The sequence below is a fragment of the Oreochromis aureus genome, linkage group 15 (genome assembly GCF_013358895.1).
Source record: "Oreochromis aureus strain Israel breed Guangdong linkage group 15, ZZ_aureus, whole genome shotgun sequence".
Classification (NCBI taxonomy): domain Eukaryota; kingdom Metazoa; phylum Chordata; class Actinopteri; order Cichliformes; family Cichlidae; genus Oreochromis; species Oreochromis aureus.
This window is the reverse complement of record NC_052956.1, coordinates 34055380-34080870: the sequence shown is the minus strand read 5'-3', so window position 1 is coordinate 34080870 and position 25491 is coordinate 34055380. Positions and strand designations below refer to the sequence as shown.

General features: G+C 42.2%; 2 protein-coding genes across 4 annotated transcripts; both read left to right on the top strand.

Annotated features, from left to right (window-relative positions):
• ctdspl3 (CTD (carboxy-terminal domain, RNA polymerase II, polypeptide A) small phosphatase like 3) lies at nt 1-11914 on the top strand. Its single transcript, XM_031737253.2, has 11 exons — nt 1-291; nt 2477-2591; nt 2720-2863; nt 3140-3254; nt 3680-3791; nt 7089-7175; nt 8864-8926; nt 9073-9152; nt 9342-9468; nt 9902-9997; nt 11433-11914. The coding sequence occupies exons 1-11, from the start codon at nt 160-162 to the stop codon at nt 11496-11498; spliced, it is 1137 nt and encodes a 378-aa protein (XP_031593113.1). The 5' UTR covers nt 1-159; the 3' UTR covers nt 11499-11914.
• A 1394-nt stretch (nt 11915-13308) lies between these two features.
• On the top strand, nt 13309-23913 carry LOC116318219. Of its 3 annotated transcripts, none has more exons than XM_031737166.2 (5): nt 13309-13422; nt 15774-16119; nt 18304-18864; nt 19413-19626; nt 21356-23913. In XM_031737166.2, exons 2-5 carry the CDS (start codon nt 15846-15848, stop codon nt 21585-21587), a joined length of 1281 nt encoding a protein of 426 aa, XP_031593026.2. In that variant the 5' UTR covers nt 13309-13422; nt 15774-15845; the 3' UTR covers nt 21588-23913. The 3 variants fall into 3 exon arrangements, with proteins under 3 accessions (XP_031593026.2, XP_039454528.1, XP_039454529.1); XM_039598594.1 differs by having other exon boundaries at nt 13318-13422; nt 15835-16119; XM_039598595.1 differs by lacking the exon at nt 13309-13422 and adding an exon at nt 13865-14078 and having other exon boundaries at nt 15835-16119.
• The last annotated feature ends 1578 nt before the right edge of the window (nt 23914-25491 follow it).

The following is a 25491-nucleotide window of genomic DNA, read 5'->3' as shown; positions in this document are numbered from 1 at the left end:
GATTCAAACGGATGCGCTGATTCAGTGAGTGGGGGCGGAGCTACTTCTGGCTTCTGTTTGGTGCTTTAACAGCGAAGCGTCGGATTGAGAGCGATTATCTTCGTTACAGTGGCAAGTGTTACTTTTAGATGTTAACAAACCCCCACGTAAAGAAAAAAAATGAGACTTAGGTCTCACAAAACCGTTGCTGCTTGTTCGGAGACACCGAGGCGCTCCCGTCGACGGTCTAACGGGAAAAGGAGTCGATCGCGCCTGTCCGGGTCGGAGATTGAAAGTCCGCTTCAAACCAAGGTAACTTATTGTTTGCCGGGTTATTTCTCTCAGGTGATAGTGCTGTTATTAATGTTGGTGGAACAGGTAAACATTATGGTAGCATACACAGCTGGATGTTGAATATTGTCCCTTTGTTAGGATGCTAGGCTAGTTAGCTAGCTACTAGCGTTCTCATAACAAAACAGCTAACAGAGTTGCTAACATTAGCGCCTTCTCGATGGTAGGTGGCTTTTGCCACCGTTCTCTAGTTTTATCTGGATCTGTCTGGACCTATTTAAGTAAGTTTTTTTTGGTTGATTTTAATTGGTACGTTAAATACAGCAAGGAGGGTTGGTAGAGATATAGTTTCCAATTTAGACGTGAAAATAAACTATCGAGGTTGTAAACACAAGCTACTGTTAAAACTTCGAGCTACTAATTAAGCTTTATGACTTTAAGTTTAGATTTTAAGTGTTGGATTGACAGACATGACTGTGACTAACCACTGTTTGCATTGTAGATTTAAACTATAGATTATTCACTGGGTGTCGAAAAGAACAAAGCAAAACAATGTTGTCCATACAGATCCAATTCATTCTTAGTAGCTGCTGTCTTTAAGTAAATCAGTCACCCAATCAAACTATCATTAGTATTATTTTTTTGTATTCTTTTCTTTTAACCTCTACACCGAGTCGCATTGTTGTGTGTTGCTTTAAATTACTAAAATGAAACTGTGAGTTAAGTTTGGTTTCAAGTTTATTCCTTTCCTTTTAAAATTGAGGGTCTTTTCACCCATAAGAGAAACTTGAGAACATCTCAAAGAAGAAGCATGCATACTAGGCAGCGTTAATCACATCACAACACTGGATTCCAAGAGGATTGATGCCAACAAGGATTAAAGATCCCAGTTGCATGTGAGAGAGGGTCCCAGTAAAGTAGGTCACCAGGACATGTCTTTCTGTTTAGACCCATTAGACTAGTGTGGATAGAGGCCATACAGAACAGAATCCCATTCAGGGCAACATATGTGGTGACTTTGGTTGTTGGTTAAATCAACTTGATACTCAGGTTGAAATATGGGGCAAACTGCTGCTTGAAGAAAGCTTTCTAACCATATTACAATTGTACTGTAAATAGCTGTGAAACTGTGTGGTTACCAAAATACAGGATTTCCTTTTAGTGGAAACAGAGTAGGGCTCAACTCTGCCTACCTTCAAAGGTGCACGGAGAAGAGCAAACATCTAAAAAGGTTGGAGATCCAGCAATACTTGGAGTTGTATTTGAAGAACAACTTTACTTCTTGACAAATGTCTCTCAACTCACATTCTTTACGTAGTGGATGTAGGTTTCTGGTCAAAGTGTGTAACAGAAGGGTCTAAAAACAAAAACAGCCGACGGCCGTTAATAACGACGGCCCGCTAGCGTGCTCTACCAAAAATAGTGCTTTGTTGTGTATCTGACGGACGAAAGCTAAACCAGTTCCACACCACTGAAGTTGCCGCATTTTTACAAACCAATTTTGGTTCATCTGTTTTATTCAACGATCCGCTTTTGCCCTTCTTATTCTCCGTCGCCGCCATGCCTTTTCCGGCATGTGCATATGAAAACAAAGGCACTGCGCATGCGAGTTTTACCCATATTCTATCGCGATATTTAATTTTCTTATCGTTGCCCAATATTATACCGGTATTACCGTGAACGCTATGATATGGCCAAGCCCTGCTTGGAAGCAGTGCAAAGGAGTTGGTCTGAGTATAGAGTCCGTATGTGAGTGGCCTGAGTGATGGGGATTACTTAGACCGTGGCACAGATTGGTGGGGGGGATGGTGTTTGTGAGGTGTAGGACCTGATTGACCTGAAGTGCCGACCAGAGGTCAGCAGGCCTTCCTGTTCTCAGTCGTGACCCCTGCGTACCAAACACCCAGGCAGTAGGAAAGCTTGCTCTCCATTGAGGAGTGGTAGAAGGTCAGGAGCAGCTTCTGGTCCAGGTCATTCTTCCTCAGGACACAGAGGAAGTGCAGCTGCTGTTGGGCCTTCTGTAACAGAAATTTTTTTTTTATAAACTTGGGATTGAGACATCCTGAAGTAATGCAATATTATTTTTTTTGCAGCAATAAATGTATTTAATTACACTGTTTCCAAGTTTTAAATGGCCCTTTAGGGGTAATAATGAAGGTGTTGCTTCACTGATCAGTTTTTTCTTCTTCTTGTTTTTATTGTGTAGGATGAAGAGACCGTGAATAAAGACTCGGAGGATGAAGTTCCCACCATGGTGAGGCGACCGTTGCCTCGTGGCCGGGCAAGAAAGAGGGCTATCGCTGTGAATGACCAAGAATCAGGTATTTTAGTGCCATCGGCTGATTCTGCTTTAAAGCACAATTACACTACCTGTTAGTTCCCGGGATGACCTTGAAATGCTCATCGTTTTCTGTTGTGTTTTCTGAATGACTCTCATTTTACTGTCTAGATTTGACCTTCAAGACTCCAGTCCGTCCCATCATGCACCACGAGCGCATACTGTCAGAGATCGACCCGGTGACTCCGCGTAACGCGACAACAGCTAGAAACATCTACTCACCCATCGTGCGATTCCTCACACCCAGCAAAGAAAGTGGGTACCAGTCGTCCATTTGAAACTTGTTTACATGTAACAAAAGTCTCTGGTTGAGAAACATCACCATACCACTGAATGCAGCTTTGTGATCCATGGGATAAACTCCACCTTGAACAAGCTGACCTGCTGAAACTATTTGGTCGGGAGTCAACTATATAAGTCTTATGTGATGTCATAAAGTCAGACTTGGTACTTACAGTGTGTGTGTGTGTGTGTGTGTGTGTGTGTGTGTGTGTGTGTGTGTGTGTGTGTGTGTGTGTGTTTTCTATTCAGATTTGAAATACGCAGGAACTGGGACCAGTGTACTGATGAGCCCAGAACACGGTGTATTCGGTTGTGGCTCCATTGACCTTCTGGGTGGAGACGAGGACGATGACATCTTTGATCCGTAAGTTGTTTTTCTGCATACAGTCACAGGAGAAGACCATGATGTAACTTCATCTCATACATTATTGTAAAGGAAGTATTCAAAATTAGTTTACAAAATCCAAAAATATATTTTTCTAGTCCTTCAGTAACATCATGTCGGCAGTTCAATTCAGTTTTATTTATATAGCGCCAAATCACAACAACGGTCACCTCCAGGCGCTTTATATTGTACAGTAGATCATACAATAATAGATACAGAGAAAAACCCAACAATCATATGACCCCCTATGAGCAAGCACTTTGGCGACAGTGGGAAGGAAAAACTCCCTTTTAACAGGAAGAAACCTCCGGCAGTGGATATGGGTTTGGTAACTTAGCTATTTGAGAAACAACACAAAGTTTTGTTTGAAAGTTTCTGTTGCTGAGCATCATTTTCATCTGCAGCTTTAGGTTTATCAAGAACATGCCGTCGCAGTCCCAGCATTCCAGACCTGCTCTTCTAGATATTCCCCCGAAGACCAGAAGCACCCCAGAGGGAACGCTGGTGGTCGATCTGGTGAGTTTTATCCTCCGTGGCCTCCTGCTCGCAGCACACATTAACAGCAGCTCGGACTCATGGATGTCGACTGTGGAACACGAACTGGGGCCATCTTAAAGAAAAATCACAAGCAATATTTACTCATTTTTTTTCTGTGTTAATTATAGTTTCATGGTCAGGAATAGTTTGCTTATTTTGCTTATTAGTGTGAATGCTGGTAAGCATTGTATTGTTATTCAAATCTTTATTATTATACTATTTTTATTATCTATTCCGTACGTTTTTTGCTGTCTATCCCCTTCAACACCGTTCAACTTAGAAAAACCATTCAACCACCGTTAGATTCCTCTTCTTATATATGTGTATGTATGTATGTATGTATGTGTGTGTGTATATATTTATTATTAGTTTTTGGGTTTGTTTTGTGTTTTTGTACTACATTAGACAACATCAAAATAGCATTGTCAAAAATGACAATAGCGTTGGCATTTTTGTTATTTGTGTGTTGTAATCGTTATAAAAAACCTAAAAAGACCCCCATCTCTTAATCTTTGGTATATGGCAAGGCGCTGTGGACACCCAAGTTTGTGATTGTGTAGAATTTTCAAATCAATATCATGTTTGCATCTACTGAAAATCTCTGTGAAGCTTAAATCTCAGTGACCTTGACTTCAAGGTCAGAGGTCAACTTTCACACTTATAACACAGGTATGTCTACTAGAAGGCTGAAGGGTAGCACTATATATTTATGAACAATCAAAAACAACAATTTATTTCCAATTTGTATCGAATTTATTTCTGTTAACATGGTGTTTTAGGTCTGATTGAAGGACTGATGTGATGGTAAGGTGTCCGCTGCTCCGCTTTGAATATTGGTAGGTTTTTGGGGTTTTTTTCTTTCACAAGAATTCCTAGTTCCCCTAGAGTTTTGGCCACCCCAACAATCAGACGATTCCCTATGAGCAAGCATTTAGCGACAGTGGGAAGGAAAAACTCCTCTTCTGTCGAAGGTTTCTTCCTTCTGTCGAAGACGCTTAAGTTTTATGTATCAAGACGCTTAAGTTTTATGTATCGCGTCTCCAGGGACTCATATCCTGTCTCGTACTGAAATTGTTGGTCAGTCTTAAATGTCCAGCGCTGTCCGTTGTAGTTTTCTTCTATGAAATAGTAGTCAGTGTAGAATTGGTCTTATGGGGAGACCCAGGTTATTCCGGTCCTGTATGTAGTCCCACAGGCTTTGATCGAGGAGTTCAAAGTTTAAGCAAACCTGCTCTCCGTTGTGGAAAAAGCCTTTCCATTTAACAATGTTGGCGGCATCTGGATCCAACCTTCTCAGCTGCTCCAGGATGAAAATTTCCTGTTTTGCCTGTTGCAGAATATCAGGGCGGTTCTTGTTGACTTTAATAGCCACAGTTCGGTTGGTTTTGGTATCACGACATTTGGCTACAATACCGAAGCCCCCTTCTCTAAGGAAAGCCTCTACCTTGTAGTGGTTTCCTAAAATGCTCCCTTCAACTATTTCAAGCTCATCTGAGCTGAAGGATGGGTTAGCTGACATGGTGAAATGTGTCAGCTTGGTTGGTGAATTGCTGAGAAACGTGAAATTCTCTCAAAACTTTCCAAAAGGGTTTTGGTTGCTGTCAGGTCAACGTCCGTAAAGCAGTAAAGTTTAACAGAGCAAAGCCCCCTGTTTATGGGTTTTGCCTCTCAGCAAGATGATTGATTGATTGATTGATTGAATCTTTATTTTGAACATGTTGAAAGAGTACAACAACATAGAATTAAAAGAGACAAATAAACGAAGCAAAACAAAAGGAAAACGAGCAACCACAACTACAAATAACTTTCATGTTCAAAAGGAGCAGGAAGAAGCATAAGCTTATTTAATCCCATCACAAAGAATCAAAGGTATTCTATTTTTTCAGTTGAAACACTGAAAAAAAATTGTGTTTCAACAGGGCAGGCTGGCGCCCTGTGGAACGCAGAGGTGATAGGGTAAGGATGCAGAGGATAAGATGCAAGATGAGATTTACTTATCGGTCAGCTCATCAGCAAGCAGCCGCAGAATCACAGGTGCAGCTTGGCAGAGGATGGACTCAGGGTGAAGACACAAAATAAACATAAACAACAATGTTATTCTTTATTAGTGTGAATGTTGGTAAGCGTGTGTGTGTTTCAACTGCTGCTGTGTGCGCAGTGTTTGCTCTACAGCCATTTTACCCTCACATAGCCATCGTTGTTGTCTTTCCAACAGAGCATGTCTTTCAAAGCTCAAAGATATAAACCTTTTGAACTGTGTGGATCCAAGTGGAGGGATAACCCTCTAACCAACCCATAGAAATACATTATATTTTCAGTCATGAGTTTGTCTCAACAGCAGGAAAGACCCCACTTTTTAAATTGCTCCTGCGGCCAAAGTCTTGACAGCAGGAACATGAAGAACACACTGTTGTGTGGAACAGGTCCTCAGGATCGTCACCGTTTGAAAATGATTTTGATGGGAGTTAGGGTCTTGGATTTAGAAGCAGTTGTTCAACAGGTGCACCGAGGCAGATTTGACAGGGTTTTGCCACAGAGTAATAGTATGTCAGTAGTTAGTCCTGGACAACTAGATCAAGCATTCTGATTGGCACATGAAATTCAGGCTTCTGTTTGATTGGTGCATTTGTTTTCAGCAGACAGGTGGTTCAGATCTGGGCTTTTGGAGTCAGTTGATGACTGTAGAATCATCTTTTCTGACTGGATCATTAAAACTTACAGCATTGATTTTTCTGTAGTGGATTCTCCCACATTTCAGTGATGTGGTGAATAAAAGAGTATGAATTTTTAATATTCATTCAGATGTTTTCGGACTCTAAATTTTCTTTTCTCATTACTCAGGTTTTTCTAATTTACATTTAAAACATGTTCAGCTATTTTCCAACTTCCTCTGTGTGAACATCAGCTTTTAGCAGTTCTGCACTTTTGTATTCAGGTTAAAAATTCTGTATTTTTCATCTCATTCAACATTTTTAACTTAAATTCAGCAATTATTTCATTTCAGCTCAAAACATTCAGCTATCACCATTCACACAGCAGTTTCTTCAGAAAATACATTTTCAAGTTGATTATTAAGTATCTGCAATTCCTTTTGGATGTTGTGTTTAGCAAGAATAGAGTATGGTCTACATTTTACTGTTAAAGATTAACTTTCTGTGGCTTTAACATGGTTAAAATCATAAACTGGACACTTTCACCTTGCTCCCTTGTGAAAGCGGTCAGTTATATATTTAAAATATTGAGTAATCTGAGGCATGTGGTCGTGTTTATTTCCAGGAGGAGACCCTGATGTTCAGCTCTCTGAATGTGATCGAAGACGCAGAGTACACCTTCCATGCAGCTTTCCAGGACCATCAGTACAAGGTGACCACTCACTGAAAGCCACTCTTCACAACCCTCTGTGGTAGTCTCTTCTGCAGACCAGATGTTTACCACAGCAACTTATTTAACAACAAACAAGATCTTTCATTTTCATTCCCTGTGTGAAAACTTAACATGTGCCTCACATGTTGGTGCATTATATTACAGTGCAGGTGATGGTGCTACTGATATATCAGCAGGTTTATTTTTCTTTCAGAGGCATGAAACAGAAGCAGACTTCCCTAACATTTGTTATCCCTGCTTATTGGAGTCCTTATTAAGATGATGTGGCAATAATTAAAAAAAAAAGATTTTTTTTTTTTAACTGCATTGTCACAAGTCATGGATAATTTCTTGTATCTTTACTCTTTAATCGGCTTTTATAAATGCTGGTACCAGTAGATCGTCAAACAGCCAATATTTTCAGGGGAGCTCTACATTATGTTATCTTTCCTAACGTCGTTAAAAACAAAAGGAAATGTATACTTCAGTTGAAAGTCACATAACCTATTGGATTTTGTTTTTAATAACTTGATGCCGTTGGGTTTCTGTATTTGGAAATTGTGCACTTCTCTATTTCATACTTCCTTGGTAGCTCATTTACGTACAAGATGCATGAATTAGGAAACTAGTAGAAAGTGTTGCATGCGAGCATCTGTGAAACCATTTTTCATTCACTCTAAAAATTAAAAACTGCAGTTGATGAAGTGTTAAAACCCACTTTGGAAAACTGAAAAGATGTACACATTTTTATGAATTTTGAAATATGCATTTGATTTCTTTGACCTCTCTTCTGTTTTGTGAGCAACTGGGGAGCTTCCATCGAGGGCTAAAATGGTCTGAATTCTTTCTGTTCCCACAGAAGTAATGATTCTCCAAAGTGTTGTAATCAAGTGCAGCATCAAGGCATCTTTGTGGAAAAAAGGATTCACGGGGTTGAGCAGACTTAGAAATTGGCTGTAAGCTTGTTATCTAGCTGGGATCTGAAGATGATATGCTGCGGAGGGTCAGTGAAGGCAGTCTAGTTATAAATAATGATATGTCATTCCAAGGCAGGCTACACAGCTGTCATTACACTGACATAACACTGGCATAGGTTTAAAGGTGAGGGTGAAATGGGTTTTAATAAGCACACACTGGGGCGCAGATAACGTAGGAGCCAAGAGTGTCTGAGACAACACATTTCACAACGCTGCGCAGTTAGTTGAAATGTTTGGTGGTTTGAGTTATTTGCCAAAAGTTATGATCCTAACCTTAATCATCTGACTAGACCAGGCAGTTGGATCTTTACTGAAACTACAAATTTTGGTATCTGGGACGCTGTGAGTCCAGGAGCTGACTCTACAACTGCACTTAACTCTTTACCCCTTAAAGCCTACTACGTGTAACCCTCAAAGCTCTTTTATGAACTGAGTGGTTTCTGTCATTTCTCAGGCTTATAGAACAAAATGACTGAGTGTGCATCAGCAGTTTGTGAGGGTGGCCTCTGTTGATGCAGACAAACCATTCTAGAGGTGGTCAAACCGTTTTTATTGGTGTGTATATACCAAGGTGTCAAAGCTCGTCATAAAAGGTACCTGGAAGGTTGTCAGATGTCTTGATATGGAACAGAGTTAAAAGATGAGCTTCAGTCAGCAGAGCAGACCTGAGGTTACTGATTTGACCACTTATTCTTCCCCCGTTCTCAACAGGTATACATGGTGCTACGACCACATGTGAAGGAGTTTCTGCAGGCCATGGCAAAAATCTACGAGGTGTGTGTCAGTGTGTAGATTAGGAAATAGTTTGGTTATTTTGAGCCTCATTCACACGTTAAACAAATTATTTTTCTCTCACTGCTTTAACGTGGAGCAGTTAAAAGTGTGGAATTGTTCCAACTGCTGTGCGTCCTCTGTTCCAGCTGTTCGTTTACACGTGTGCGAAGAAGGAATATGCCGAGAAGATCCTGGACATCCTGGACCCGCAGAGAAAGCTGTTTCGGTATGAGCTGCTTCCACTTGTGTTTTGTAAACTCGATGCTTGAGTGCAGAGACGTGCGGGTTCACACTGCTGCTGTGTTGCGTGCTCAGAAATTCGACATGGCCTGCTTCAAATGTTCCCTGTAATATTCTGCCCGTGCCATACAGCGAGGACAGTAGATGTGAGTTTCACTTGTGATTTCTCTGGTAGACACCGGCTGTATCAGGACGACTGTGCCTGTGTTCTTGGCCACTACATCAAAGATCTCAGCATCCTCGGGAGGGATCTGAAGAAGACGGTGGTTCTGGATAATGCACCCCACACATATCCATATAATGTAAGTTTAAAGGCTGTGTTCTTTGGTTTTCTCTGAGCCCCACTTGAATGACTGAACTTCTCACCCTGTGCTAACAGAGACCCGTCCACCCTTCGGAGAAAGCTCATTGCACCGATTGTATCCACTATCTCATTCTTTGAGCTAACAGTAACAGTATAAAGAATGAGACCAGGCTTAGATATTGGGACGTTAGTTCCATCTGGTGGCAGATGGCTGCATAACATTTATGACACAACAATTTATGGTAACTGGGCATCAATTAAAATGTTAATAATTACACTAAATGACTACGTCTGGCATCGACTGACATTAGTGACGATTATTCATCTGGTTGACTATTCGCACACATCCTTTATTAATAAATTTCTTTTGCTCTGTCAGCACTTTGTTGTTGTTACTGACTTTTAATAACATGTTTGTTTGTTTTTTGTAGTTGTTGAACACGATTCCCATCAAGAGCTGGTCTGGGGAGTCTGATGACAGAGAGCTGCAGAAGCTCATCCCCTACATGGAGAAACTGTCTGCAGCTGTAAGTCTGCTTACATCTTCTGTGTTTACTGTGCGCTTGTTTAAAACGGATTCAGAGGCAACAACATGTGCTTCCTCCTTCACCGCTTCCACTCTCACTGCACCAGCATCATTGTTTTTGGTCCCAGCAGGCGGCTGTTTTCAGAGAAAAACCCCGCTGCTCTGCAGGTGCTGCTCTGCACCGGACATCAAACCCATACAGATGGCATTTATCAGTGCCTCACGTTTACTTTAGAGATTATGAGAGAACGAGAGCAGATCTTGGAGAGTAAAAGTGTGAGTTACAGTAGTCAGCTGGACACAAACACCAACCAAATTAAAAGATTGAGCTTTAAGGTCCGCATCAAGTCGAAATGTATGCTAGTGTTGTTTCTGCTGCTGCCAAGTGGCCACTCACGTTGTTGCGTGAGTTACAGTTAACAAAGAAGATTTTAAAATGAATATAAAATTCAGATAAGTAGCTTTGATCGTCAGCTTTAGTGCAGGCCTCTCGTCCGTGAGCCTGCTTCCTGCGATCTATACAGACGTTTAGATGTGTGGCAGGTGGACACTTAATCGACTCAGAGCTCATTTGCATCAGTTTTGTTAAACAAATGTTTAATCGTGTCCGTGTGATGGTGCCTGTGATAAGATGCAAGCATTTGTCTGTCTTTAATCTCTTGAGATTAAAACATGCTAGTGTGTTTTTTCTGATGTCTGTTATGTAGCTGCAGTTAATAATTGTCATGAACTATTAATCTATCATGTACAACAAAGAGTTCTCACATGCGATAAACTAGAAAATCTTCACCATTTAATACAATGACAGATTTATCTTAATAGTTGAGGCTGTAAGAATGCACGGTAACTGGCGTGGTACTCTTACAGCACATTTCTACTTAGCCCTAGTACAAGTCTCATTTATGCTTCACGTTCATTTGTGCCTCACGGACTGGACGCATGAATTTGGTGAGACACATCTTGTAATTGTGGGCGGATGAACACTGGGTTTAGTTTTTTATTGTCAGCGTTATTATTTGGCCCCTTGTTTGAAAACTTTACTGCATAAACCTGTCCATGTTTGGGATGAGTCGCACGCTGCGCTCGCTTCCTGTTTTATGTGAACATGCTGATGGCTGGAGCGGGGAGGCCCGGGCTGGCTCGCTGAGTTGATAACCTTGTTGTGTAGCTGCTCAGCGTCACCGTGCTTGTGGTTTGTTGAGGACAGATAGTGAAAAGGTATTCTGGGCATGCCGAGCAGGCTAAGTGCTACAGACTCAGATTGTCATAGAGAAAATGGATTTTCCTTTTCTTTTAGGGTTGTTGTTGATTCCCTGGTCAGTGAGTTGTGAGTGAAACAGCTGGTTATCTGCAGAAGCATCTGCCTGATGTCTTTCCTCCCCCGGTTTCATGATTGACTCTGAATATCTGAATATCTCCCGCTGGTGTTTTTTCAGGAGGATTTTCGGGAGGTGCTGAAGAAGAGGAAGGATCACTTCCACAGGCTGCTGTCAGAGGACTGACAAACCCCCCACTTTGACTGCTTAATGTGACTTTCACAGCCCGTGTTTGCTTTGGCGAAAAGGCAGAAGCCAGTCGGACCTAGGTAACCTGCAGACTGTTGGTTTGTGGTGGACCTGCGTGCCCTCCTCCGTCCTCCCGTTGGCTTGAAATGACAGCAGAGCGGTGTTTTAGACATGCTGCTGCTCAACAGATGTCCTTCTCCGGGACTCATTACACAAGCAATAAACTCATATCTGTGTACATATACATATATATATTTACAGCTCAGAATCCAAAATATGTTGTTTATAGTCATGATTTTTTTTTTTTTTTAATTTATTGATTATATTGCAAATCTACAGCTGTTATCTGTATATTTTAAAATGTTTTCTTATGCAATAAAATATCCCTGATAATAACTGGGGAAAATAAAGCATTCATGCCTAGGTGTCATTTGATTTTCATATTTATATTTATGTTATTTTATATGATCTCCTTATCTTCAGTTGTTGACATTTTACATTGAGCATGCAGATGACTGTGAGGAAGAGGAGAAAGCAACATATTTGGAGAACACATGGGCTCAGGGAGGCTGAACTAAAAGAGAGTCAGACAAAAAGAAACATTAATAAAGTTGGGGTGATTGAATTGAAATTGAATTCCAATCCTTCCCAGTTCAGGTCTACCTATTTTTCAAGGGTGAAAGTCGTGTGTTTCCAGGAAACGCTCCTCAACATAGCGAAAAGCAGCGATGTGAGAATTTCCTCTAAGGAAACATCCTGTAATAGGATTTTCAAAAGGTCTGCTTTGTTTCTCAGGTGTGAAATAAATAGATTTTCAAAAATCTCAGCTGCTCTCTGCACTACCTCTGCAGGTATCTGTAACCCTTTGAACGTCTCCACCGCTGCAGCAGGGCTTTAAACTTGTTTCTGTCCACAATAACTCAATGCTCAAACCCTGCTCATCACTTCCTGTTAAGGAGGAAATGGAAGTGTCACAAGGGCAAGTGGAAAAGATTCCTGGAATAGAAATTGGTGGTAACGCATGCGCACACCTTTCCTAGATCACTCCTTTTTTACCATTGGTAATCTGATATTCACTGAGAGCACAGTAAGCATCCCAGGCTTCATTCACCATTGGCTTTTATGTATTGTTTGTGGGCAAAGATGTTAAACGCTTTTATTTATCTATTTGGTGAGAAATTCCAGAAATCAGATGTTTAGAGAAAAGGGGGCATGCGTAGTAAAGTTTCACACAATCCGAAAATGTTTGGCGTCTGTTCGTCGCGCCCGAGGCCACCGAGGAGTTATCAGTGGACTGTTGGAAGTTGGAGTGACTGATAATGAAAAGCCCCACAATATCAGAAAAAAACACAACGACGTCACTATAACCTTATTTTGAAAAGTTTATCACTTATTATTGAGTGAAACGACTTTACATATTTAGTTAGCGAGCATGCTTTCTATAAACGGGTTGTCTGTAGTAGCTGATGCTGTCTGAGTGAGCATTAATATACTCGGAGTTCACGCACTCATCCTGTGTATGAATATCAGAGGCGCGCCGAGGTTTGGTTTCAGTGTAAATATTTACTGCCCTGTTTAGATGCACTCGTGTTCGTGATGGATGTGATTGTTCATGTTGAATTTGAAGGTAAACTGAAAGTAAGTGCCGCCTCCTCCTCCTCTTGCTGCTGCCGCTCCTCTGCCTTTATTTGCTCCATATGGTGTTTGACATGGTACCCAGGAAGGGAAAAAAAAAAACTTGTGTGGGCGGAGGAAAAAGCCTAGTATTTTGTCCGTCCTGAAATTTGATTCAGAAGTTCGGGATCCTGGAAGACAAAAACCAAACGGAGGGGGAGGGAAGAAAGGCAGACGAGGACGGAGGGTTTTTTTTAAACTGCGAGGAGAGTAAACTCACCCAAATACTCCGCAACCTCCGACTAAAGTAAGTTCATTTATAAGAGTAACTCTTCTTGTTCCGCTGATCTGCACATTTGGGCATTTCGTTTTGCCAAAGTGAGGCAGGTTTGTCTGTGAAATGAAATGAATCGCTGTAATTGCTTCTGGATGCCACAAAATACAAGATTCGTGATTTGTGAATGACCCGTCCTTTACGCGCAGCTTTCACGCGTGCGTTTTGCCTTCATTTGATTTATTTATCTATCAATAAATGAGGTGTTTCCTGCAGCCGCTAAACTAAGCCCGAGAAGCTTCGTGGAGGAGGCATCGTATAAAGTTTTTGTTTTCAGAGAGTGGCTCAACACTGAGGGGAAAATTATTTTTCAGCGGGTTTTAAAGCCACATACCCCTCCCCGCCCCCTACGCGCCACATCCAGGCCAGCTCCGATAACCGCCACCGACATTTATTCTCCCAGACCTTCAAGCCCCGTGGCTCCTAATTGATCTCTATACATGGTAAGGTCCTCGCTTGTTTGGAGAAACGTCGCCGTGCGCGCCCGCTCTACGCCACAGTTGGATGTGGGCCAAGAAAACCCAGAGAAAAATGCTCCAGATTCAATCTGCAGATGTTAATGAAGCCTTTGAAGACAAAGGCGCGTGACTGATGTAATTTTACGCACACCTGGCAGACGCTTTTGTCCAGTAAGTGCATTTTATGTGCTTTAGAGTTCATAAGTGCTGGAAACATTCGTCCGTGTGTATGCATGTGTAGAAAAACAGTCATAAGTGAATATGTATTTATAGATTGTATTTACTGTGTTTGTTGTGTAGTTGTAATACAGGAGAAGGTACAGTGTTACAATAACTGATTAGGATTATTTGTGATATCAATAGTGGAGTTGAAGTAGTCCATGAAGAGCCATAAAGGAGACGTTCCAGTAAGCTGCTTCTGTGCTTTTTTTAGACCTTTTTAACTAACTTGCACATCTCTGGTTCAGTTTCACATCATGAGATAGGAACAGGTGAAACTTTGCCCTGTTTTATCCTCCAGAGTTCTCTTAGAAGAAAGCTAAAGTCTGACCTCACAGTAGCAGTGTAACACAAGATTTTCCATGAATCCATGAGTTTCTGAATTGAAATTCCATCAGTGTTATAATCCTGTGTTCTTTGGATTTGAAATATGTGTTTTTAAAATTTGTAGCTCCTAAAACTTTGGTCAAAGCTGCCAGGACAGGAAATACTTTTTTACAAGATGCCGAGAACTGATTATCAGTACTGACGGGACGTGTAGTGACATCAAAATTTCAAAATATAACTTTCAGATTCCTGATGGTGAGACACTGAGCAGTCGGAGCACTTTCCTCAAGAAAGATTAGAAACAGGGGGGACGTTTTGTGAATACTTCCAGTGCCTTTAAATCTTGTTAATAAACACATTATGTCTCATTTGTTTAATCAGTATGTGAATAAAAACACATTTAACGTTTGTCTCTGTTTCAGTTTTGCTCGGCAGGTCAGCTGTTTGCTGTAACTTCATGGTTTCGGGCTTCTTATCTCCCAAAATATCGATTTGCTCCTTTAGGCGAAAACCGTCAAAGCATATTTATTATACCTCTGCAGTGCTTTCCATTTTACTACATAGATGTTTGAGTCATCCTGCTGCGAGATACTTACCAAAAGAAGGCTTTCAATTAATAATAAGCTCCCCGCAAAGTGTTGAAACCTGCAGATTCATACAGTCTCATGTGTGATACGTTTAAAGGATGCAGGGCAACAGTGCAGTGCACGCCAGCCGCCTTTTGGACTTGCCGCTGCAGATCATAAAGCTGGAGTCTGCGATTATTGTGACGCGCTTCGGTGTGCACGAGAGTGTGACGCATTTGTGTGCTGATTTCCTGAGTTTCTCTACTGACAGGGATTCAAACCTGATGAGAAAGTGTTCCCAACAGAAACAGGGGAAGATAAACTTTGACATCCTGTCAGTGATGATTATTGTATAACCATGTGCATAAACCCATAATTTCCTCTATCCTCCCCCCAAAAAAGCAAGTTTTCTCAGTCCACATAAAGTCCCTGTGAAGTTTTTGAGTGTAACCGTCTCCCTCAGCGCTGACCTTTCCCCTGAGGTCAGAGCTATTCTGGTCAAGACAAACAGATTCCTGAAGCTGAATATAAATTGGGCCTTACAGGTAGAAGAAAAGGGCAAAGAATCATAAAGTCCACATGTGACAGCAGAGGCTTGAAAGAAAGCGGATTACTGACGATATTTAAGGGAAAATAAAGATGAATCACTGTGTTTTCTCGGGGATATTTTTTCAGACGTGTGTATTAATCAAGCTTTTCTGACACTTGGGGGAATTAAGGTGATTTTCTCCCTCACTCTTGTCTCTTTCCGCAGTCTGATGTTTTAAACTGATCTTGGCCTGATTTCCACCTGGACCTCTTCCTGCTCCTCTCAGGCTCTGTGACTATGAGCACCTCGGGGCTTCAGGCCACTAACCGGCAGAATGCGAAGGAGCTCGACAGCATGAAGGAATCCATCAGCGATATCATCAACCAGCTCCAGGACATCGACCCGGCCAGGCTCTCCTTCTCCCCCTTCCTGGATCTGGACACTCAGATCTCTTTGGCTCCGGTGTCAGACAGCCCTGAGTCGTCGGTGGAGGAGCTGCACTCGTCCTCCCACTCTGTCTCCGGCTCCCAGCGCTCGCTGGAACCGCCACCAGCGACGGATCAGCCAAGGAGTGAGTTATTGCCGCTGCTTTTTACTGTCTCCTGGTCGGAGCTGTAGGATTTGAAGGGAGGCCAGAGCAAATTAGCAAAAGCTAAAGTCGGATTGAGTCCAGGCTGGATCCAAATAGAGTTAGGACAGAGCCTGCAGAGGAAAAAAAGCATTGTTTGTGTTGAATGGAATAAGTTAAGTGCAATTATATCACAAAAACATTAAGAAAAAACAAGTTAAATCATTTTCCAGAAGAGAAATTTTTTTTAAAATCCTTAACTTTAGTCCGATTTTGGAAAAATCAGCTTTTAATTCTGGGTAAAATATCATAAAAACTTGAGTTGTGCTTTAGGAAAAACAGCTTTTTTTTGTAAACAAAACAAACATTCTTGTAATTAGATTTAATATTTGTGTGAGAGAACCAAGTCCAAGCTGTGAGGGAAACAGTTAAAGCGCTGCTGGTGGGTGACTCCCATCTGTAATGTGAAGTGTCGGGATGTTTGTAATCCTCCTCGGTAGCTTCTGGTGTTTAATGGGTGCTGCTTTGTGTCCTTGCAGCAGCGGCGGTCTGGATGTTTTTACGTTTTGGTCCAAACCCTTTTTCTAGAGCTTTAATTTGTGTCTGAGGGCTTATGTTGGTTTTTGGGCTCTCTTCTGCATATCACACCCGTCAGATGCTTAATTAGAGGTGAAAGAAAGATGACACGTGGTTTTTGTGGCAGTTGGGATACAACTCGGGATGTACGACTTTACTTATTATAAACAAATCCTATTTAAAGACCAAAACCAACAGCGAGTTGGTGCGACCGTCTACGCTTTAAATAGATAGATTTTTAAAGAAGTATCCGTACAGGACTATTTTCTGTGTATTAAAACACAACCCTTTGGTTAAACTATGTCACACTTTTAGTATACAGACAATTTCATTCTTTTCATTGGTTGTTTTGGTCATTTTCATTACATTATTTGACAGTAATGCAAATACACTTACATCGACCCACCCAGGCTCTCCTTCTCCCCCTTCCTGGATCTGGACATTCAGATCTCTTTGGCTCCGGTGTCAGACAGGCCAGTTCATTAGGGACACCTTGCTAGTACCAGGTTGGGCCCCCTTTTTGTCTTCTGTTTCTTTTAGGGCGTTAATTTAACAAGGTGCTGAAGTTTGATTGAGATTTGTTGGCTGCACATCCATGACATGAATCTCCCGTTCCACCACATGCTCTATTGGATTGAGATCTGGTGACTCTGGAGGCCCATTGAGTGCAGTGAACTGATTATCTATCAGCTCGGAGTGCTCTGAACCTCTGACATCAACAAGACATTTCCATCCAGAGTGCTGCTGCTCACTGGATTGCTTCCCTTCGTCAAACTATTGTGTTGTGCAAGAAAATCCCAGCAGATGAGCAGTTTCTGAAATATTCAGATCAGCCTGTCTGACACCGACGATCCTGCCTCATGCAAAGTCACTTAAATCACCTTTTTTCTTCATTCTAGTGCTCAGTTTGAACCTCAGCAGGTGGTTTTGATCATGTATTCACGCCTAAATGCACTGAGCTGCTGCTATGTGATTGACCTAATAAAATGGCCTGCATATATGCATATATCATTATTACAGCTCAACCAAAGATTAATTATAGTTCAAAGCAATTATTAGACTCTTTATTGGGTTATTTAAATATTTTGATATATCCTTTTTTCCGCACATATTTTCAGTAGCGTTGAAACGACTAGAGAAATAAATAAAACATAATAACAAACCTTTCAAATATAGATTTTACAGATGTGTACACAAAGCCACACTGTGTATTAGGCCAATATTACCTACTGTTTACATGCTTCGAATACTAAACTATGAACAGTCATTTATGAGCAGGCCAGCAGCCTGCAGATATCCAGCCTTATAGTAAATGTAATTAGTGCGTGAGCACCGCAGTTCAACCACGTAAACTAGAGCTGCCACTAAGTGCTTTTTTCCCCCCACTAATCCAAACTTTGTGACACTAGATTCTTTTCACTGATCAGTGTTTGCTGGACAATTAGTGGGCAGGCCTAACCATCATCAGAGTAATCTTGTAAGAACAGTTTATATGAGACTTTCGACTCTGCTTTGTATTTTAAAAGTAAGAAAGTGAATGATTGATTGGAGTAAGTCTGCAGCTGATTGCGTTTGATGTTTTTTTTTTAAAATGTGCTCTGATTCGAACAGGCTCTGCTCCTTGCCACCAGCAGTCTGGCGTCAGCCTCCCAGAAGAGCCTCGAGCGCGTCGTGGGGAGGAGGGGGAGCTGGATCAAACTCTTTCCAGTCCTATCATCGCGGCGCGCAATTTGGACGCCGCCACGGAAAACTGCGTCGGCCCTCCAACCCCGGCCTCTCAGGGAGACATTCCCAACGGCACAGACGCACCGAGATGGAGTCCAGAATCCGCCAATCTGGACTGCACTGTGGACGAGGGTCGGCCTCTGATAGGGCCGCCGCCGGAGAGCGTGGAGCTGGCTGTGTGGAGTTCCGAGGCCCGTGGAGAGACTTGCGTGGCTGCGCGGGAGGCTTCGGATCGGGGACGATGCCGCTGTTGCCAGTGCACATGCTGTCAGAGCAGCCGAGTCCCCGCTTTCTTCTCGGTGCTGGCCTCGCTTCTGTGTGCGTCCGGGATCCTCTATGCACTCTATTTCTACGTGCCCATCAAACCCCCTGACTTCCCTGACGTAACCAGCCGCATCGTTTTCACCTTGTGCTGCTGTGTGGTGGCTGCTGTCCCCATCCTGCTCGGTATGTGTCTCACAAACACACACACACCTGCACGCTGAAATTCAAAAACAGCCATGTGAGAGCCTTGAATGAAAGATAATGATTAAGAGAGGATTTGGTTTGTCTGGCTGCTTTGTCTTGGAATGCTTCAGTGTCTCCTGTCCTCTTTAATTTCATGCGCTTTCAGCGTCAGTAGCAGCAGACGTCTCCCAGGCCTCTGGGGAGAAGCATAATTTCCTTCTCCTTCACATAGCTTTAAATGGAAACTACAATAAGAGGCTGGCTGTGTCCCTCATCTCCCAGGCTGTGGCCTAATTGTTCGAGAACATTTTAATCACTTCCCAAATGAGAGTGACTCGGAATAAGAGGGCAGGTGGTAAAAAAAAAAAAAGGTCAGGCTGGTGGCTGTGAGGAGTATTTGCATGTGGGCCAGTCTGCTGGCGTTTGCTTCACATTCAAATGATGGAATTGCAAAAACAAAGTGTGCTGTCAGGACGAGCGCGCTGTTTGCGGAAAGATGGCCCAGATTCAAGATGCTAACTGACTTATTGCTCCTTTATCCCTTGCAGCGATGCTCATGGGTGCAGCCTGCCAGTTCTGCAGCGGCTCCTTCGATCTGCAGGAGTCGTTTCCCAGAAGAGGTGCGGTTCAGCAGCTTTTCGTCACCACCTCCCTGGAGCAGTTACTCCTCTACGTCCTGAACCTTGTTGTTATGGCTGCGCTACTGCCTCAAGACCAGCTGAAGTTGGTGCCTATCCTGGTCATAATGTTCATCTTTGGAAGGTGAGGCTCAAAAGCGAGAAAGGTGGAAAGCTCCTGTGAGCCAGTGGGGTTGGTCCGACCTTACCGGATGTACGATTAGTTTTTTCTTTCTTCCTCTTCTGTGGTCACTCTCTTTCCCATTCTAGCCATTTGAATTACCCACTGTGGATGGGCCTGCTAGCTGCTGGCTTGTTGGAGGACTTTACATAAACGTCTCAGCAGCCTCTGCGTCAGCTGAATTTCCATAATCCTTCTATCTGTGTAGCCGGAGTGCTACACAAATAAGGACCAATAAATCCGCCTAAAAGTCAGGTCTAGAATAACTCCACACTGTTACAGACAGATCACTTTGTTCCCAGGAAAGAACTCTGACATTTGAAGATTAGACCATGATGTCCACACGGAGAGTTAACCCTGTAACGCCACGTGTATCATATTTGAGTTTTTGAGACCTCTACATCACTAGTAACACATTTTTAAGTAATAAATAGTGGATTTGGCAAATATGATGTAAATGAAAACCCATATATGTAGACTAAAATTTAATATCTTATTTCTTTTATTTGGCAGAAAAGTCGATAAAGACAGGCTTTAGTGAATATTACACCTGCAACAACCTAAGAGTTTATAGCCATGCTGGCAGCCAGGCGTTCCTGTGAGCCCAGTGTTGTCATCAGTGTGCAAACATGCTAATTAGTGCCACTTTTTTCTGCTTCACAGACCAGAATTGAGAAAAGTCCAGAGTTAGTACACTGATTAGGAAGAGTGTAAAATGCCAACCCTATGTTGAAACTAGACAGGGGTAGAGGTGACCAAGACTAGTTGTCAAAAGGTTAATTACTTTTTGTTACAGTTGCAAAAATAAAAAGGAAACCCATTTTGAGCCAGCACTTTAAGGAAAGGTTATTGAAAGATGTTTCAGTGATCAGTAGTTCACGCAGAAGTGTGACAGCCACACACGCTTTCTCCAAAAGCCGAGGAGCAACATAAATGACGGCGATGGCGGCGAGATAGTTATTTTAGTCCAAAGCGATGCACTGACAGGCTGACACTGCCGTTCGTAGAGCCACGCCACTGACAGGGCTAAAAATGAACACAACCACTGTCATTAACAAACCCAAAGAGAAGCTCTGGCTCTGCGTCACAGAGCAGCGCAGAGCTCAGACTGCGAGCCTCAAAGTTTGCCAGTTTTACAAAGTTAAGTTGGTTTGAGCCTCTGATTTATCAGCCCTCTTATTAGATATTAGTTAGGCCTCATTTGTGACCTCTTGAAGTTTTCTCTCTTCTTATTTGGTCTCTAAGATCTGAGTGAAATGCAGCATCTGTCTCTTAACCTGCTCATTTAAACAGCTCGTTGCTGACTGCGTCTGCACTGCTGTTTTATGCTGGACGGGTATTACTCAGTTGGTTTTTAAAGCTGAGCAGCTGTCTGCTGTGGCCAGTAAAAAACGAGAGTACAAAAACCCCCCAGTAAAACTGTGGTTTTGAAAGTTGCTATAAACTGCTGAGAGCTCTTTGTGTTATTGCACCCACTCCCAAAAAAGGTCAATTTATGACCCTACAAATTGATTGTAGCAACATTTATTGCAGTGCATTGAAAGGCGTATATGTATTTTGGGAAACTTTATTTAAAAATATGGAGTTATTAAACATGTCTGGCAGACGGAGCCTAGCAGATTGGAGGTAACGCTGGTGGAGAAGCTGTGAGCGTCTGATTTCCTGTTTGATGTTTTCTTTTCGTGCTCCTCAGGCTTGTTTACTGGGTCGCCCTGAACACGTGCATCTCCTGGCGAGGCTTCGGCTCCGGTCTGAGCGTCTTCCCGCTCCTCGCCATGGTGGCTCTCAATCTGTTCCTCGTGTACATGCTCCATCTCAGAGAGCCGCTTTTTGGCTCTCAGGACGTCCTCTATAATCAGGTCACTCCCTCTTCCTGGTCATCACAGAGCCCGAGTGCCACACCAGACATCCTGGACGCTCAGTGATGAGGCGAGCTGCCTGCTTCCTTCTCCGAGAGGAGGAGATCTTTCCAAAAATAGCCCATTCCTGTGGTCTGCAGTTCAGCACAGCTACCCATGCTGCCACTGCAACCTCCGACTCTGTGACGGCTTGACTTGTGTTTTCTTGCTCCTCCCTATACACAACCTTTTATGTGGATTCATGCTTATTATCTGAAATGCAAGAGCTCCGCCTGCTAGTGGCTGAGGATGCCTTTGAACAATGCTGTAGTCATAAAACATTTGTCCTTTTAAGCTATTCCAGTGCCTACATTTAATGTTTGAACTCTAAATACTTAAAAGCTCTGCTATATATACATACATATATATGGCTGGATTTGGTTTGACCCAAACACGAGCAAAGCAGCTGCAGTTGTCAGACTTTATTATTATTTGACAAAGTTTGTACATGATGAAGACAGAATAAAAGCCATTTTGTAAAAAAAAAAAACGAATGAAAAAACATCTTGCCGTTGTTGGTTTTCCATTGACCGCTCGTTGCTTTTGCTTGGCTGAGCGTCTATTCCTGGAGAGACGGCGGCGTGCGTTTTCAGAGCTGGGACTGTCATTATGTGATAATAACGTGCTCCATCTCCACCCTGCTGGCGTCCTCGCTGCTGCTGATGAACTTGCTTGGTTTGTGGCATCAAAACGGGGCCAAAACAAAAACGAGATGAGACGCAGTCCGTTTTGTCTGACAACTGACACTCGACTGGAGAATACCCAGGGATCCAGATTACTATAATTACAGCAGATTTGTTGACCGGAGGTATTCACTGAATCCGAATGCATATTTTTCACCGTCAAATGCAGAGATTTATTTGAGTTTTCCAAATGGCAGTAAAGATTGAACCACACTCACGCACGTTACAAACAACCAGCACACAGGTTTGTCAGCGTCAGACTAAATAGCCGGCTCTAAAGGTATCTGAGCACGGAGCACAGTGAGAGGGGAACACAGACGTTTTGATGTGCTTCAGAGTGAATGCCTGAAATTACTTTGCAAATGACTGTTTATTAAAAGACCTCTGGTGCTACAAATTCTTTCCTCTTTATTTAAATATTTTAATTTTCCTTTCTTATACATTAATGTGCAAAAGTCTTGAGCCACCACTCTTTTTTTCCCCCCAAAATATTTTGCTTCCAAGCAGCCAGACTGTCTGGTCATTTTTAAAAGTGATAAAAAGGCACCTAACTCAGCGGATGAACCTGTGTTGTTTAAATATAACAGACGCCTTGGAAAAGAAGACTGCCACAATAACACATAAGTTGTTCCAGTTTCTTTAGTTGAATCTACAAAAAAATCCAAAGAAAGTAACATTTTTGCCATTACAAAGTGAATTCCAAAGACCCAAAGTCAGAAACTTGGCACAGTGAGCAGAAACAGGACAAATGGGGGACTAAAGAAGAAGTCATGTCCATCTACTGACCATCAGACGTGGTCTCAGTGGGAGGGTGGATGTCAGAAACCGTTCTTAAGAAAGGGAAACAGGAAGAAAAGGCAGTGATATGTCAAAGATGTCAACTCTATGGAATCAGAAAACACAACGAAAGAAAGCCAACATCCAAAGAAGAACTTTGAGAAGTCTGGAGAAATATTCCAGAATAAAGAAAGTTTGCCTGAGAGAGTTCAGATTGTGTTGAAGAATAAGTCAAGTCAAGTGGCTTTTATTGTCATTTCAACCATGTACAGTGGTACAGTACAGAGTGAAATGAGACAGCATTCCTCCGAGACCCTGGTGCTACACATGACACATAACAGACAAACACAGGACTACGTAAAAGTGCAATGTGCAAAAAATTGCAAAAATAAACACGACAAGACAGTGCAACACTAGACAGAACAGGACTTTACAGACACAACACAGTGCAATGGAAATGTGCAAAATGTTGAGTATTGTGCAAAAGTAACTTGGTGGCTGTAGGGGTGTGCGTGTGTGTGTGTGTGTGTGTGTGTGTGTGTGTGTGTGTGATACTGCAGATAAGTGCTTGGTAGTGATGTGTATGAAGGTGTGTGTGGGTCAGTCCAGTCACTGAGTGTTCAGGAGTCTGACAGCTTGGGGGAAGAAACTGTTCCTCAGTCTGGCAGTGAGGGCCCGGATGCTCAGCAGGGTGAAGAGTGTGTGTGTATAAATAATAAAGGTGGTGAATAAAGGTGGGGTGGTCACAGCAAATATTGACTTTTTTAAGCTTGTTAGAATTGTACAAACTGTTTTTGTCTTCTGTGTTTCCATGCATGTTTGCAGATGTTTCACCTATTTCCCATTTTCCTTGCAAAATAAAAAGAAATGAGCTCAAGCCTTTTGCACAGGACTGTATATAACATCAAATTTGCGGATGTTTCCAAACAACTTTGAATAAACTTCATCTGTTACAAACTTCCTGTTCTATATGCTGCATTCAGAGTCAGCTGAAGTTCTGCATTTTTTTGGCAAGCAAAGTAATTCAAGTTTGAGCTTCTTTTTTCACACTAAATGACTCATCGTAAAATAAATTGGAGATTAATGGACGATCTGCTTGCTGCGCTGCTTCTCGTCCGTTCTGCTTTCATTTAATTTCAGATAAATTATTTTAAATCTGCACATAAAGATGTTAGATTAGCTTTCCATTCATCAGCTCCATCCTCCTCCTGATGGAACCAAGAGGAAACATTGGTTGTTGTAGTTGTTGGACCCCGGTCCACGTGTCAGTTTATTTATTTCTGCAGGAACTCGGAAACAAACCATCACTCTAGGTCAGCAAATGAACAGAAAATTAACCATTTAATCACTTTTAGAGATTTAAATCTGTTTACAGAGATGGATCAGGAGATTAATGAGACACAGGTTAGACCGTGCAGGACCGCTCGCTCTCTGCTATCAAACTGAAACCACAGACTGCTGCTTTCAGCCGTTGAGCAGCTCCAGTAATAAGTCAGGCGCTCCTGCAGTGTTTGATGTTATTGTGCTCTCATGCTGGTGCGAACCTTTGGTGTGGCTGGGCTCTGTTTTCATGGTGCAACACTCACATGAATCGAGACAATAAGTTTAACTTCATCTGTGATTGCGAAGTAATGAAAAAAAGAGTCAACATTGACTTATTTTAAATATGATTGAGCACACACACGATCATATGTTTTACTGCAGCAGCTATAAATCAGCCCTGGTGACATGAGAGCGTTATTCGAATGTGATAGATTTGATTTAATAAATGTATTTGTTATGACAACATGCTCCTGAATGCAGCTCAACCAGAAGAGCCAGGCTGTCCCTGCTGCTGCTCTGATTACCTGACATGTAAGTGAAAGTCAAAGCTCTGTTAATGTGCTCTAATAATCTCCAGAGTAAGAGTAGTCACAACCCCACTGGTGTTTTTCACTATTTCTGAAGTAAAGTGAAGTTGGCCAGTAATGAAACAGAAATGTGTGGTTTTGCTCTAAAATAGATAAAATAATAAATAAATAAAATAAAATGTAAATATTTTATTGACTGATGACATAAATCACGTCCCTCAAACGGTTTACTTTTTGCTTCCTCTGCACAGAAACTTAAGTTGCACCTCAAACTGTGGGGTGGGCCCCAGTGATGGGGCATGGAACCACTGTGGGTGGGATGTAACTGATAAAATCATGCATCAGATGTGAGGCATCTCAGAAAACGTGTGAGGGTCAGTGAGTTAACCTCAGTCTGAATGTGTCACGGTGACAGCGTCTGTGAATACTCTTCACTTCAGTTTTTCTGAGGTTATTTTTTTAGCATCACAGAGGTTTTTGCACATGCATACATACACATATACATGAGAAACTACAGTCATAAATCACAATCCGAGACGTTCAAGTGTGTCAGTAGCAATGTGACTCCACTGGAGGCGCCAAACAGCTATCTAAAGACTCGAATAATAACTGTGATCAGTC